The sequence below is a fragment of the Ixodes scapularis genome, unplaced genomic scaffold (genome assembly GCF_016920785.2).
Source record: "Ixodes scapularis isolate PalLabHiFi unplaced genomic scaffold, ASM1692078v2 PGA_scaffold2__306_contigs__length_199485367, whole genome shotgun sequence".
In the NCBI taxonomy this organism is placed as follows: Eukaryota; Metazoa; Arthropoda; class Arachnida; order Ixodida; family Ixodidae; genus Ixodes; species Ixodes scapularis.
Window position 1 is genome coordinate 177651992 of NW_024609857.1, and position 15928 is coordinate 177667919.

At 48.8% G+C, this 15928-nt stretch overlaps 1 protein-coding gene across 1 annotated transcript in view; it reads right to left on the reverse strand.

The window, feature by feature from the left end:
* Nucleotides 1-3980: 3980 nt before the first annotated feature.
* Nucleotides 3981-15928, reverse strand: part of LOC8042268 (dystroglycan) — a 72469-nt gene continuing 60521 nt past the window's right edge. Inside the window, exon 4 of the mRNA XM_029987922.3 lies at nucleotides 3981-8050. Within this exon, the coding sequence (XP_029843782.1) occupies nucleotides 5241-8050 (2810 nt within the window). The 3' untranslated portion in view covers nucleotides 3981-5240. The remainder of the gene's footprint in view (nucleotides 8051-15928) is intronic.

The window sequence follows — 15928 nt, forward strand, 5'->3', positions numbered from 1 at the left end:
CCTCAGTCTTTGTAAAATGCAATCTGTCTCGGTACTTTTGCTCAGGGGTGAGAAGAAGGCGGTAGCGGGGATCCATGTACACTGCTGCACAGAAGACAACCGTGTTACGAAGTTGTCGCTCCCTTTTTTTCATTGACTAGACCAATACCTTTGCTAACGGCGACATTATATTGGAAGTGTTCATGGAACATCTCAGCCATGCTCCGTAGAAATCTTCTACAGTAAGCTGTTCCTTCTGCAATGTCTTCGTCGCCACTTCTGACGGGCGAAGCGATACTACGAGCATTTTGACTTCCGCCCATATACGCCTTCAGTCAACCTGGAGCTTTCTTATTTTAAGAGGAACCCTCCAGCGAAGCCTCTTAGTTCAAGTAGCCTGGTGAGCATATGCTGCGTGGACATCCACTGCGCTGGACAATCAAGCACTAGTTTCTTCAACCCTAGTTTCAACCCGAACCAGCCGAACCGCCGAGCTGAGGGCCTCGCGGGAAAGCAAGTAAGAAAAAACACTGGCACAGAGTTTGACGCTAACGTGGACTGCAGCGAACGTTAGCAGCTCGCCTAGCATATCCAGTGGTAAGAGCCTATATTCCCGGTTGAGCAGCGACGCGTGGAACGTGAAGTTTCTTTGTACTATTATAGCGCTGAATTTTGAGGATGACTCGTAGGATTGGCCGCGGTCCATCATAGGTTGGAGCTGAGCATAAAGGCCCGTTCACACCCTTGCGATCTCTTAAACCTGAGTTCCTTAAAACTTCTTAAACCAAAGAAAACACTGGCGCCATCTATTGGGAAGCAGTGTAAATTCGGCGGTCCGGCATATTTTTCTTTATTTCTCGCGCATTATCCTTTCTTTCTTGGCTCGAAAAACTTTTGTCAATGTTATAAACGAGCCTTTCTATGGGTATTACGCACATTTGACCTCAGAAATCCCGCAAAACTTTCGCTCTTGTGAAATGCAGTTCCAGAGTCATCGCATAGATGGCGCCACAATGCCAGTGTGTTCCCTCATTCTAAAAACATTTAAGAAGTTTTAAGAGATCTCGCCTCTCTCAGTCGTACTCGGTCGCAGGAGTGTGAACGGGCCTTAAGCAACAAGAGTCTGAATGCGCCTGAAGGCCCGTTCACACTCTTGCGACCGAGTACGACTGAGAGAGACGAGATCTCTTACAACTTCTTAAATGTTTCTAGAATGAGGGAACACACTGACATTGTGGCGCCATCTATGCGGTGACCCTAGAACTGCATTTCACAAAAGCGAAGGTTTTGCGGGATTTCCGAGGTCAAATATGCGTAATACCCATAGAAAGGCTCGTTTATAACATTGACAAAAGTTTTTCGAGCCATAAAAGAAAGGATATTGCGCGAGAAATAAAAAAAAATATGCCGGACCGCCGAGTTTACACTGCTTCCCATTAGATGGCGCCAGTGTGTTCTCTGGTTTAAGAAGTTTTAAGGAACCCAGGTTTAAGAGGTCGCAAGCAGTCGCAAGAGTGTGAACGGGCCTTGAGAGTCTGGACAGAGCACCGGCAACTCCCGAGACGCGCCGGCCGCCCGCCGTTAATTAAAAAAAAAAAAAAAATAAGAACACGAGAACGCATTTTGAGGGTGGAAAGGAAGGGGTCCATATCACATGAGCGAATGACATTTTAGCGAACGGCGACATTTGAGCGAATCGACGTTTTAGCGAAAAACGGGGGCGCGCATTAACCCATCTGCCGCGCTGCGCTTACGCCGCTTTGCGGCAACAGTCTGCGGCGGCTCATTACAAAATGGTGAACCCATTTGGCCCACCCAAAAACGCCGCATTGCGGCATCCGACTATTCGCTAAAGTGTCCTTCGGTGAAACGTGGGCATTCGCTAAAACGTCATTCGATCAAGTGAGTGCCTCCCAGTAAGGACAGAAACACCAATAAAATCTCAAACTAAACGCGAAAAAACCCCCCAAAAAACAAGGACAAAGAAGTATAGATAACGCTAGGCGTGTTGTCTATATCTCTCTTTGTCTTTTTTTTCTATTTTTTTACGTTCAGTTTGAGATGAGAAATCAACTAGCCAACTCACCGTTTTACCACCAAACAGGCTCATTAATTGGTCACTTTTGCTAACGTACGATTTGGGTATGTTCTAGTGATAAATTTTCTTTGATAAACCATTTCCGGTCCCCAAGAAAAGGTTGGGAGGAATGAGGGCATTTGTTAAAGAAATACGCTAAGACCGGAAATCCCAGAGAATTTATAGTTGCTCTGCTTATTTCATTTGAGTTCTCGAGACAAACTTAATAAATTATGAGCACGACCGTTATGTAAAAACCTGATAATGGAAAGCTACAGAGCTTTTCGCTATCTATTTTTCTTGCTTTTCGAATTCCCACATGATCGAAACACCAGAAAAATAATTTATCAGTTTTGCCCAGGAACGAAAAAAGAATTATTTCGATCCAGTTCAACTCCAGTTTGCGCGAAAATAATTTTTGTTGTTGCATTATCTGGTTTATTGTTTAGGTTGCTGTGCTTTTTGCCACACACTTTTCACGAGACCCGACTTCGCGTATGAACCGAAAACCGCATGGAAAATATAGCAGTTCCGCTCCGAAGCGAAAAAAATTATTTCGTTCCGGTTCAACTCCGGTTCGCGCGGAAATAACGGTTTTCACCGGTTTTCGGTTCACGGTTTAGGTTCGGTTCAATACCCTGGTCGCGATACGTTCAAAGCTCCAGCCAACGTTACTAGATTAGCTCAGTTACGGAACTGCTCATAGACGCTGCATGCACGAACAGTACCCCCCCTCACTCGCCACGACTCGCCAAGCGTCGCTCGACGCGCCGCCGGACGGCTGCTTTGGTAACTGCAGCGTATTCTATGCATTCTATGGGAATCGGGCACGGTGAAATTGAGTCGGGATCGCTACGTACGTTTCGAAGCACGGCGTCTAGATGGCGCTTCATCTCTGCTCTTTGGAACGCACAGTTATGAAACGAAAATCTAGATGGCGCTTCGAACGACACTTGGCGGATTGAAGTGAGTGAGGGGGTACCCCCTTCCGCTTGAGTTCCACAACTGAAGTAATCTAGCAACGTTGGCTCCAGCGCAGGAGGCCTATGATCATCGGTTTCCGACAATGCGGCTCCAGACCATTGATTTATTACAATAAACGCTAGAGGCTCAGCTGGCACTACTGTCTACAACACTTCTGCGTTGCAAATTGAAGCAGACAACAACCAGTCTACTTGTCCATATTTTTCTTTTCGCGAGAAAATAATAGAAATTAGCGTAGTTTGATTACTCGTAACAGGTACTATGTAGCTTCATTCACATTACAAAAGTCTAATTTATTTAGTTAATAATTTTGTTTATAACTGAGCGATGTTTAAGTTAGCAAAAATTGAGGCCCAGGTCTATGGGGTACTTCATGATATGTTAAAACAATTTATTGTTATTTTTTTTATAGCAACATTCATATTTACTTCAGAACAACAACACAAGAGCAAACAACTCTATGCAGTCTAGAGGTTTTTGCGCGACACAAGGAACAATCACAAGCGAGTAGACACGGACAAGCGCTTGTCCGTGTCTACTCGCTTGTGATTGTCCCTTGTGTCGCGTAAAAACCTCTAGACTGCATCATGAACCAACTAGGCCAACAACAAGTTTTAAATAAACAACTCTGTTTCGTTCTTGTCATCTGGTTTGATTTGCCATATATTAGCATCCTTTTGATGTTTTGTCAAGCTGATTCACTCTGTGTGCTTCATAGCATTGACCATGTGCGTAAATACGTGCCCTATATTATCAGTCTGCAACGTCAAACACGTACGACACATACGTATTGGGCTAATTTAGCGCAGTGTTCGACCTCATAAATTCTAAAGAAAAAAGTTAAAAAACAAATGATCCATTTTACTATTTGAAGGTGAACAACCGGCGAAGCTGTTTAGCACACGACACAGTCCACCTTAGGAAGAGACAAAGGGCCGACTGAGAAAAGTCAACACCTTTATTGACATGGTTGTCCAACTATATTAGTTACATAGTGACTTAGGTTGATCAGGAGGACTGGGGCAATCCCTTCTTCGGCGACAACTGTCTCCTCCAACAGTGGCTGCGGGAGAGAGCTGCCACCAGGGGGACCTCGCTCAGTTTGTGGGCAGTTGTTAGAGAGCCTGCTGGAAGCCAGAAGGCAAACATCATTCTTTGGCAATACACTGCTAGGCTTTCTTTCCAGACGAATAATTACTCAATGCCAACCTTACTGCGGTTCTGAGTCCCTGGCAATGCCAAAGACAGAAGCTGCACGGACCAAATGCTCCAAGGAGTTCCGAAGCCCTGCTGCCACGAAACCCGTGGTTGAGCAGCAAAACGCACAGGGAAAAGTTCAGCTCCTGAGAGTGCCACACAACCCTCCTTAGAAAGAAGATAAACTGATAAAATATAAAACGAGCGCACAGAGCATCATAATCGTGACACGCCAAGGAGGATATGATGATCGGAACACAAATGATTCCTGCCATGGCTCCCTCTGCCATTCGTCTGTCTGACAGAACGGGAGTAACGGCAGAAGGGGGACCCTAAAGAGGCAGGAGGCAACCTTCTCCCAAGTCAAAGTTCCTTGCCCTCAACAAAGACTCCTCTTCCAGTGGGCAAAGGCTCCAGCAATATGCAAGAACCAGCATGTACAGACATAAAAAAATGAACTAGTGTTGTAACTAAAATGTGATCCATGCTTTCAGGCAGTATGCAATCACGAGCCCCGCGCGACATAATGAGGTAAACCGAGCAAACACGACACTTGTTCCACGTGCTCCGGGATATAGAAACAGAGAATGCCAACCAGATAGAAAAGCAAGCTGCCAGAGCCACACACCGTAAGTTTAAGTTATCACCCCACTACAAACTTGAGTGGCCAAAGTCTTACACAAGACACGCTCCAGGAAAGGTTAGAAGAGAAAGGAAAGGAAGCGCCTGCAGCTGCCACAGCCAAGAACTAGCAAAGCCATTCGAGGCACATACAGCGGAAAAACCAAAGGCACCCAACACTCTGGCAGTAACCAAGAAGTCCTCCACTAACAAAGCTGCACCAGGCATTCGAGGAGATGAAGGATGGTGGGAGAAGCACCCTCCGTGGCAAGGTGTGCCAGAAAGTCAGTTCCAGCAGAAGTTGCACCCGGCACTTCGTTGTCTGGGAGTGGAGAATAGGAGAAGGGTTGTTGGGGGGGAATAATGTCTGGGGGCTCGGAGGCTAGGGAGGCACGTAGGGGGGCGGCTGCCGGTAGGTAGGGGCCGCCTTGGGCCTCGTCTGGCGGTCGGGGCGTCCCGAGACGAAGGGCGGCGTCGGGTGCTGGTAGGGGGCTGCGTCGTCTCTGGGCAGGCGCCGCCCGGTCTGTGGGGTGGATCCCCGGCTGCTGCTGCCCCCGCGGGGGTACTCGGGGGGAGGCAGCGGCGGCCGCTCCTCCTTCATGATGACCGGCGGCTTGGCCGGGTCCGGCTTGTCCTCCAGCTCGTCCGCAAAGATGATGGGGATGCCCTTGTTGATGAAGGTGCTGCTGTCCTGCATGCTCAGCTTGCCCTTGCGCTTCTTGCGGTACAGCATGCAGGCCACAAGGGCCGCCAGCAGCAGCATCACTGCAATCACCACTGCGGGGATGATGGTGGTGATGTAGATGTCGTCGTCTGCCGGCGGAACGTCCGATGCGTCCCCAACTTCCGGAGGTGCAGCGGCGGGCGGGGGTGCCACCGTGTGCAAGACCGAGGTCGACGGCAGCCCCTTGTCCATGCAGAGTCCTAGCGGCATTGTATCCGCCTTCAGGATACGGAACTCCGGCTTCATCTCGTCCACCAGCCGCTGCGTCAGGGTGCGGTTGTCGTGCACCAGGCGGCTCATGAGCTGCCGGATGGTCTCTGTCGGGCAGGGCTCGTAGGGCAGGGTGTTGTTTGTCCAGGCGTACACCACGGAGCCCGCGCTGATCGTGTTGACCGTCACGTAGCGCGGGTCCGGGTCGCCATAGAGTCTTGCCAGCTTCCAGGCCACTAACACCTTGCGGCTGATGTTGCGGCTGAAGGCCTCGAAGTCTTCGTCCAGGTGGAGACTGAATTCCACCGCCCACTTCTTCTGGGCACGAGGCTGAACGAGGACGACGAACACGTCTTCCACGGACATGCCGAAACTGTCCTGGGCAACGAGCTGGAACTCATGCCGACGCACGTCCCCGTCGAAGGGAAGCCCGTACAGTTCTTGCGTTCGTGGATTGAACTGCACCCACGAGGACTCTGGCAGCCGCAGGCCGTCCATGGACAGGAAGGACAGGGTTAGGTACCGCGTGGTGCCGTCCTCGAAGTCGTAGAAGGTGTCGTCGGGGATGATGTAGCGGAGGATCTCGCCTACGGTCGCATTGATCTGCCCAATGGAGTTCCGCTTTGTGGGTGCCTTGTTGTGCAGTGGCGGCGGCGCCGAAGACACTGGTGGGCAGACACCCAGAAATTCGACGGACACCTTCTGTACCTTCAGGTTGCCGAGTGCTTTCTTGAAGCCCGCCAGGGGTGACCCAGAGGCGTCCGCCATTTGGTTGTACAGCGCCATCAGCTGCTCCCGGGGGCACGGGTGCTTGGGCAGCGAGTCGTTGGTCCATGTCAGGCCGACCGGTTCGGACGACACATTCTGCACCGTCACCTGGGAGGTGTCGGGGTCCCCGAAAAACCGGGCCAGGCGCTGCACGGTCTTGATCTGCCAGTCAATGCTGTTTGCATACTCCCAGTTTTTAGGCTTGAGCGTCACTCGGAACTTGTGGTGGACGGCACGAGCGCTCGAGTGCTGCCAGACGTTGATGTCCATGAGGTCGTGCACCGTCTCGCCCTCGTTGTCCATCGCCTCCAGGCGGAACTGGTACTTGCCGATGTGTTCGTCCAGGGGTAGCGCCGACAGCGTCTGCTTCTCCGCATCAAACTGGATCCACGAGCGGGGCTCGATGGCCGTGCCGGCCGACGTCAGGAACATCAGCTTAAGCTCGCGCGTGTCCCCTTGCTCCCGATCATGGAAGGCATCGGCGGGAATCTGGAAGGTCCAGACGTTGCCGGCCGTCGCCTTGAGCTTCGGGAGCCGCTTGTTCAGCGTGGGCTTGGTGTTGCCACCCGCAGGCTTCCTGGGGGTCTCTGGTGTGGGCAGCACGGGGGTGGCCGAAACCTCCGGCCCGACGCTCGTTGGCTGCACCAGTTCGGGGCCGAACGTCGGAGTAACCTCTCCAAATGCGCTGTCCACAAACGAGGTCTGCGTTGGCCGTAGCGGTGGCAGAACCGGTGTCATCCCAAGCGCGGCCGTTGGCAGCACCACGGACGACAGGGTGGGCGACGCTGCGATGTGGCGGGCGTGGTGGTCTTCTCCGTGGTGGTGCCTGTGCGGGTGGTGCACGGAGGGTCCGTCGAAGATGGGCGACGCCATCGTGGGAACAATCCTCGTCTCGGGGGTCGCCATTGGCCGCTCGCCGATGACGTTGCCCGTCTCCGTTGCGACGACGGTGGGGAGTGGCGCGGGAACCAATGGTGTGCCGCCAACGTAGTGGGAGTGTGCGCGGGCTCGGCGCACGGCGGGCTGCACGCTGCTGACGTGCCAGCCGACGACCGGGTGCCCCAGCAGGCGCGCCAGGCTTCCGTCCTCAGCGGATGCTTCGAGGCGCTTTAGGGCGGCGGCGTGGTGGGGCTCCACATCACTGCTGCAGCCCACGCGCCAGCGCAGGCGGAGCCCGGCCGTCAGCCGCGACGGGCTGTCCCCCGCGCCGGCCATCAGGGCTGAGTTGTCGTATGCTGGCTCGTCCGGCGCCATGGGCGCCATGCTCGCCTCCGCCACGGCAACCTCTAGGAAACGGGCGAGGCCGGTCAGGAGCCGGGCCCGTTCGTGGGGCCGCAGGTCGTTGGCATCGGCATCGACGGTGACTGTGGCCATCGCCACGGGGTTGCCGGCAGGGCAACTGGCGGCGGGAAGTTCAGGGTTGCTCCTGGAGGACTGGTGCTCCACCACGTCCACCGAAAAGACGTCCCTAGCTTCAGCCACCTCGTCGTCTGCGGGGAAACGGACAGTGGTTTGGAGGCCGAGCGAATGTTCTCTGGAGGCACAAACTGAAGTTTAAAGACGGGAAAACATTTCCGAAAGCATACGAGAGCCCTTTCTTAGGCAAATTGAAATATTTCGATCAAGCATGAAGTTTACAGCTTTGAGGTTTAATTTTGCAGCTGTGCCAAAAGAATTGAGCACGAGTGATTAGAGCACTGCACGGCCCCGGGCCAGCCCGAAAACCCGAGCCCGGCCCGGCCCGCGGGCCGGGCTCGGGCCGGGTAGCACGGATTTTCTCGGGCCCGGGCCGGGCTCGGGCTTGAACAATATATTTTCCGGGCCGTGGCTGAGCAGTCGTGTGCCACAAATTTTAAATTCTTGATAACAAAAAAGGTGCTCATTTATCTTCTCGGTTCAATGAAAACAAACAAGCGAAATGCAAAATTACTAAACTGCTGTTCAAAAAAAAAAAAAAAAAAAAGACGTCTTGCATTTGGAAAGCTTTCACGTGGATAAAAGGAAACGTATAGATTCCTCCACCATAGTGGGAAAGTACGGTCAAGAAACCGAGGGCACCCCAGTCGCAGGGTACAACATGAGTGTATTTTTCGTCTGCGTTTCAAACAGAACACAAGAAAAACAACGTGAGCTTGATTTTGTTTTTGTGCAGGGAGCCTTGCCATGCCGCCAAAGATAAGCTAACTAGATATTTTTATGCTTATACAGCTTTCTGAATATGCACTAGCGTGATTCTGATTATTTATTCACAAAAACATGTAGAGAGGAAAGTTCTCTGAAACGAATCGAACAACGAAAAGCCCGATATCTCTTCAAGAAATGCATAAATCAAGAATACGGCACTTTTTTTCTTTAAATCACTTATACACTGCATATTTCGCCAATATTCTCGAAAATGCACCAAGTCGGGATATTTATTGTGTCAAAAAATCTCGATCCAAGTCCAAAAGAAATTTAAATCAAATATGCTCGCTTTATGCTTAGACAGTTTTTAGGTTAAAGCCTGCAAACTTTTTTGGGCTCATGAATATAAACTGTCGGGCTCGGGCCGGATTCAGGCTTATATTTAAAACATTTTTGTCGGGCTCGGGCCGGGCTCGAACTTCTAAGTATTCTGCCGGGCCCGGGCCGGGCCCGGGCTATGTCTCTTCCGGGCCGGGTCGGGCCGGGCCTAGAAATTAAATATTCTGTCGGGCTCGGGCCAGGCCCGGGCCGTGCCACTGCCGGGCCGGGTCGGGCCGGACCTAGAAAATCCGGCCCGTGCAGGGCTCTACGAGTGATCGTCAGTAGTAGCGGGGAAATTGCCACATGAGGCACTGCATCGCCGGGAATCCTCCGAGAGCGGGAGTGGTTGAACCGCTCCAAACTTCCTATCTCGGGGGTGCTCAGCAGACAGCTATCAGTTCCGAAGATTAATTTCTACTCCATAGATACTGTCATCCATGATCATTAAACTTGGTGCCCTGAAGTCCACCAATGATGGTAAGACAGTGAAAGAAAACAACACCTGGCAGTGACCTTTATCTCCAAAATCCTAAAATGGGCGCACTATTTAAAGCATGGTCGTTCCAATTTGTTTTCAGATTAAACAGTCATTTCGGGAGTGAAGACCTTACATAATTATAAATTTCCCCACTAACTACAGACGGTGACAGGTTAGGAGTAAAGTGGAAGCTCCTCCCACCTCTTTCTACTTTGGCAGAGCCAATGCTGGAGAGGAGGCGACTTCTTCCCCAGAGTTCACTCTGCTGAAGTGGAAAGAGGTGGGAGGAGCTTCCACTTCACTCCTAACCTGTCACCGACTATAGATTGGTGTATAGTTCACATGACATTGATATCCCCACTGAATTTAGTGGGGGAAATGTGTGGACAGATGGACAGAAAGAAATTCGGGATTAGGGAGCATTGCTAAAACGCGCGACATGCGAAAGCCTAAGGAAGAGCTGCGGCCTCTTAAAGTTATGCTTTGGAAATGAAGAGCTCACATTCCCGCTGCAATGGTACAACTGCAGCAATAGATGTCCTTTCGTCGACCTCGCTCATTTGTGCTCATCTCTTTTAGCGTTGACGGTACCTAAAGACAGCATGGTGTGATGGAACTATTCGAGCTAAGTTTCCGTGCTAGTTCATCGTGAGCTCCACTTGTGTCGGGAAGCGGTGCAACATGATGGCATGGATGCATGCTGAACACCTGCGCACATTTCTTTCGTTTAGTCACTTGGACCAGCTGGGGCTTGAGACTATCGGGGGACAGTTGTTCATGAACATATTCGGAGGTTAGAGAGGGCGACCAATTACGCTTCAAAATCATGATTAGACCCAAGAGAACAGTGCCATTATCTCCTGACTATAGCCCAAAAACTATTCAAAGATTTGTTTGTCTAGAATCTATTTCAATTATGTGACTGGGGTTTGTCATTTTCAGTTTTATTTTTCTTATAAATTCGGCTTACTCTAAATGTTTTTTTTGTTTTTTTTATCTTGAAAGGACATTTGCATTTTTTCAACATGACAAAGTCTCAGTTGATGGGGTGCACAATATTTGTTGCACAAATATTGTGCAACAAAAAAGGCGTCATTATAACAGCCTACTGCTGTGCGATTGTAAACCAGAAAGTACTTGTTCTCGCGTCGTTACGCAGCTACTGTCCTTGACTCAACGCCTCACTCATTTGAAACATGCCCATTTGCTGCCCTCTTGCGCATAGGTACAATGTGAAATGGCTCTCTCAATAGCATGTCGGGGTGCACGCACAGTTGAAGTCACTGTTGCTAGCCAATGTGTCGTTCCATTGGTACGTTTCTGGCATAGTTTCAAAGTTGAATAGACATACCAAAAGTCAGCTTCTTATTACCTCCCGCCATGGAGACGATTCCCGTGTCCCTAATCACTGATGTATGAACCAGAAAATTGTACAAACTGGGAACATATGAATGAGGTTCTACTGCAGTAAAAACATAAATTTAAAACTTCAATTTTGTTCGCACAAAAGCAATGGGCTTTCCGTAATCAAGGAAGTCACTAAGGTTCAGACCCGTAAACATTCTAGGATTATGAATTAAAAAGAACAGAACATTCCAAAGCATGAGTATTCTTGATTAATATGTCTGTTGACACTGAATATTTCTTCTCGTGTATCAGCTGGCATGGAAACGAAAAGCAGAACTTCAAACACATAAATTTAAGATGGTGCTAGCATATTTGTTTTTATGATTTTTTTCCTCCGTTTTTAATTAGAAGATAAAAAGTGTGGGAGAGCTATCATTTCCAATATACCGTATTTACTTGCATAATGAACACACTTTTTTCCCCAAAAAATTGACACATATTTGGGGGTGGGGAGGAGGAGGAGGAGAGGGGGGAGCATTAATTACTCAGGGTAAATTTTTGCATTTACAGAGTTTGTGCCAATGTTGTATTAGGTGCCAATATGACATGGCAAAGTACTGTGCCACATCTCCACCGATGGAGGCGCACCAACGGCTGGTCAGGGGCGCGCCCAGTAACCGTGCTTTACAAATCGTAAACTTTTCAGGGCGCTTTCGGCGTGTCACTTGCCAAAGGAAAAGCGCCCTACGAAGGTCACTCAGCATGGAGAGCAATGTGACCGTTCTTAGGCCTAACCACTTTCACTCACTGTCTGAAAGCGGACCACAGATGATGGCGTGTTTGTTGACATCAATTGCATCCGATAGGCGAAGAATGTCCGGGGCTGGGCGATTCCTCGACCAAGCTTCGTCATGTGTGCGCGCCGCTCGGTTTCAAGGTTGATCACTTTTGCAACTGCGCACTTGCGGCCCAAGGTCACTCTCTACTGGGAAGGTACCGCCAAGCCTCTTTTCCCTCGCAAATTCCCGACCCTTTCCTCTCCATGACTCTCCCACTCTTTCGTTTCGACGCTAGCACTGCCTAGGACACCCTCGCTGTGGGACGGCTCGGCTGGTCGCCACTGAAAATGCCGCGAGAATGCGTGTTTCTCGATTGTTTTAGCTGGCACGGTTTTGTTTTCTCCAAGATATGAGTTTGCGATCTCGACGCTATATTTACCTCTGGGTATGTCTTTTTATTGTCACGTTTAGCGCGTGCACGTCGGTTTTGTTGAGCTTCGGGTGCACGTCAGGATACGCTGCTAGTTTTGCGTATGCTCGGATCGATTAGTCGTTCAAGATCATATGCTATGTTTTGCTGTATGAATATTTATTAAAAAAAATTTGAACTCCTTAACAGATACCCATAACATCATTCCTCCATAGTCTGACATTTTAGCGATAGGGTGAAGGTGATAAGAGGCAACCAGTGCAGGCTCCGCGAGTTGGAATGCCAGGCACATTCCAACTAGCGCGAGGTTTCGATCAAAGCCGCTTTCTCGAGCTGTGGACAGGGAATGGCCTTGTTGCTGATTGTTTATACGTTTCATGTTAGGGACCAGCGAAGTGAAAGCTTGCCATGCTCTGTGCCTCCCTGGCTCGCATGCGAGCTGGTGCAGTGCGGGCACCGTTTTTTCAGGCTGCGTGCTCGCGTTCGTAGCTTTTGCCTCGTGCAAAGGTACAACGAAATGAAGTATAGTTGTCCAGAAATAGCCTTCAGCAGTTATCAGAGCGCTGAAACGTCTGCAGCAACCACCATTGTACACCGTGACAAAATGCAAACAACGGAATTTTTTTTTTTTTGTAACCATGTGCGAGTAGGTTACTGAAGGGGAGGATTGTATGGAAGAAATTTGTCCTTGATGACTTCAGCTTGCTATTAATTGCGTAATTATACATACTAAAGGGGTTTTAACGATTTTTAAGCATTAGTATTTTCATAAATGGATTCTTCAGCATACTGGGGAATGATGCGAGTGCAAACCTTAGGGACAAAATTTGATCATTCACTTGTTAGTGATGGAACTAGTCTCAATTGGAAAATTGACATAGCTTTAGATAAGCTATACATGTAAACGATACAGTGCCCATGTTATAGGGCATACGTTGAAGCAGTCCATCGGAAAATTCAATGCAAACCACCAGTCATTTATTAGCATTTCGAAAGAATACAGAACGAGGAAGACATCTAACACACAATGTTCCATCACCTAATTTGGCTCACCGCCGCTCGCATACCGACACTTCTCTTCCCACATTTCTTCGACATTTAGAGCTTTTTGGCGAGGTCCTCGTTTTTCTTTTTTACAAGAATATATACGCACTCTTGTCCTTAAAAAAATGTTCACAATTTTTTCCAGGACAAAATGGCACTTGGGGAAGCAGTTCACGAAAACACAGAATCCAACACTTTCTGCTTAAGCGCTGGCAAAGAAATCGTGTTTATGAGGAAGCTACCCTGTTTCTTTCGAAAATCTGCCTGTGCTGTCTCGACTACCTACAAAACCCTTCCTTTGGATTCGCGAGAACCAAATATTTCTTCTCTTCTTGTTTCGCTTGCCACGTGGAACTCCAAACAGCTTTCTCCCCGTTCCTTGATTGTTCGAGCAGCCCACAGCGAAACAACACGTTATGTTGGCTGTCGCATATCGCTAAGCACCAAAAAAACAAAGAAACCTTCTTAACGCGCAAACGTAAACTATGTAGAGAACTTGCTGCATCGCAAGCGCCGATGGTAGAGCCAGCCTCAAAGTCTGCGAGACAAAGGGCACGAATGTGGGACAGGAGTTGCAACCCGGAACCCTGCGCCGCCCGGCCAATGGGGAAGAGTGGAGAGGAGGATTTTATCGAGGGGGTAACGGATTTTGTAGAGGGCGAGGTTTCAGCAAAGGAATTTTTGAACAATGAATGCCATTACATTCTCAGTATTGAGTGACCTTATTGCGGCCGCTTGCAGCCATTACAAGAGCGGCTTGGCTTGGCCTGACCGCTTGGCGGGAAAAAGAAAATTGGCTTGGTGGCTAGCCAATATGGGTACCCGTTCTGGGGTACCTGCTCTGGGGGGGCGTGTTTATTATGCGAGTACATTCATTATGCAAGTAAATATGGTACTGACTAACAACAAAAATACTGCTTAGAATAACAGAGCTCTAATTTAGCTCTTCCATTACCACACAACTGACTGTTCCTATCTATGCCTATTACACTTTTTTGCATGTTTCCTAAGGAACTAAAGCTGTGAAGTTTTTAGTGTCTAGACACCAGGGCCGGTTTGCTCATCTTGCGGCCGCGGCCAAGAGGGATTTTTCTGTCACGTGACCAGCTCCATGGGGACAAGGAAGTACCTAACATCCCTGCCTAATGACGAAGTAATCCGTATCGCTTCAAGCACAAAAGAATAATTTCACTCTCAGAAACTAACTGCAGGGACTTTCAACTCGAGTCCAACTGACCGCCCCTTTATATTGCAGGAGCGGCAAGTAAAGTTATGGCCAGAAAGGGTAAAAATGAGCCAAAATAAAGAAAAACCACTCAAGATGAAAGCGGTGGCAGAATATTTATATACCTCTGCCAGCGCCGGCGTCTCGGGCCTTCTACTGTGGTCGGGAGGTTAGAGCGCCGGTACTTGCCGTCGCGGCGTGAAAGTCCCGGGTTCAAATTGCGCCAGAAACTCTCTTTTTTTTTTTTCCTATTTGGTTGGACTCCCACTAAGAATGTAGACAAGGCCATACGAGCTCTATAAAATCATTGGGCGGGTAGTTTTGACTCACCAGTTCATTGTTCATGACCTCGGAAGAGCGCATACATGTCTCTGGCTTTCTTTACCAACTTCCGCCACGCCTCCTGCATCTGCCGTGCACTCCGCAGAGAGTTGACAATATCTTCCCTTGCCCGTCTCTTCGTTCACCAGGTAACTGTGCTGCTGAATTTCTCTAGAATTTGTTGTTTCCGTTTTCCAACTGCTCTAATTAAATACATTTGTTGATCCAAAGCCATTTTAGGTGTTTGCGTCAGAGAGAGGGTTTGCGATGTCGACGCCCGATTCATTTTTGCATTCGGTTGCGATCGTCTGCTATTCTAACTAAAATTCAACAAGTAATGTGTTAATATTACAAAACGATTGCCACAAACAAAATGTAAAGAGTAAAAATATCCCTTTTATCACATTCCATGCAAGTAAAAGTATGATCTCTTATTTCGGTTCTACTACTTTCTCACACGTTTGACTTGCTGCCTTGCCTGTAGGATCTCACTCAATCAATGCATCCACAGCTGCTAGTCTTTTTTTTTTCTTTTTGCTTGTTTTGCGAGTCTTTTTTTTTTAATTGTCACAACTGCAGTTTTTATTAGTACTAAACGGCGTCTCCTGTTATTGAAAGGAGTCGTAGCAAGAGCGTTGTATATTTAGAAACACATAAAATTGTAGTTGCTGGGGAAAGGATGCTTGTTTCGGCTTCGTTTGTGTGAAAGCCATACCGATGCTGTTACTTTGGTTTCCTTTTAATGAACAATATGAAATGATTGTATTAGAGCGTTAACTTGCCTCAATCTTTTTTTTTTTTTTTTTTTCCGGTGTTTCGATTAAACAGGTGGGACTAACAGTGAAAACCGAGTAAGGTGCCGTATTACAAGTGAATGATTCACAGAAGGGATCACAGTTAAAAAGTAAGACATGCGTAAAATACAGAGAAAAAAAACAAGTTCTTAGCGCGATTCGAACCCGGGACTTTCACGCCGCGACGACAAGTACCGGCACTCTAACCTCTTGACCACAGTAGAAGGCGCGAGACGCCGGCCCTGGCGGAGGTATATAAATATACTGCCACCGCTTTTATCTCGAGTGGTTTTTTCTTTATTTTGGCTTCTATCTACCCTCCCTGGCCGTAACTTTACCTGCCGCTCCTACAGTATAAAAGGGCGGTCAATTGGATTCCAGTTGAAAGTCCCTGCAGTCAGTTTCTGCCAGCAAATTAGTCTCTTGTGCTTGAAGCGATACCGAT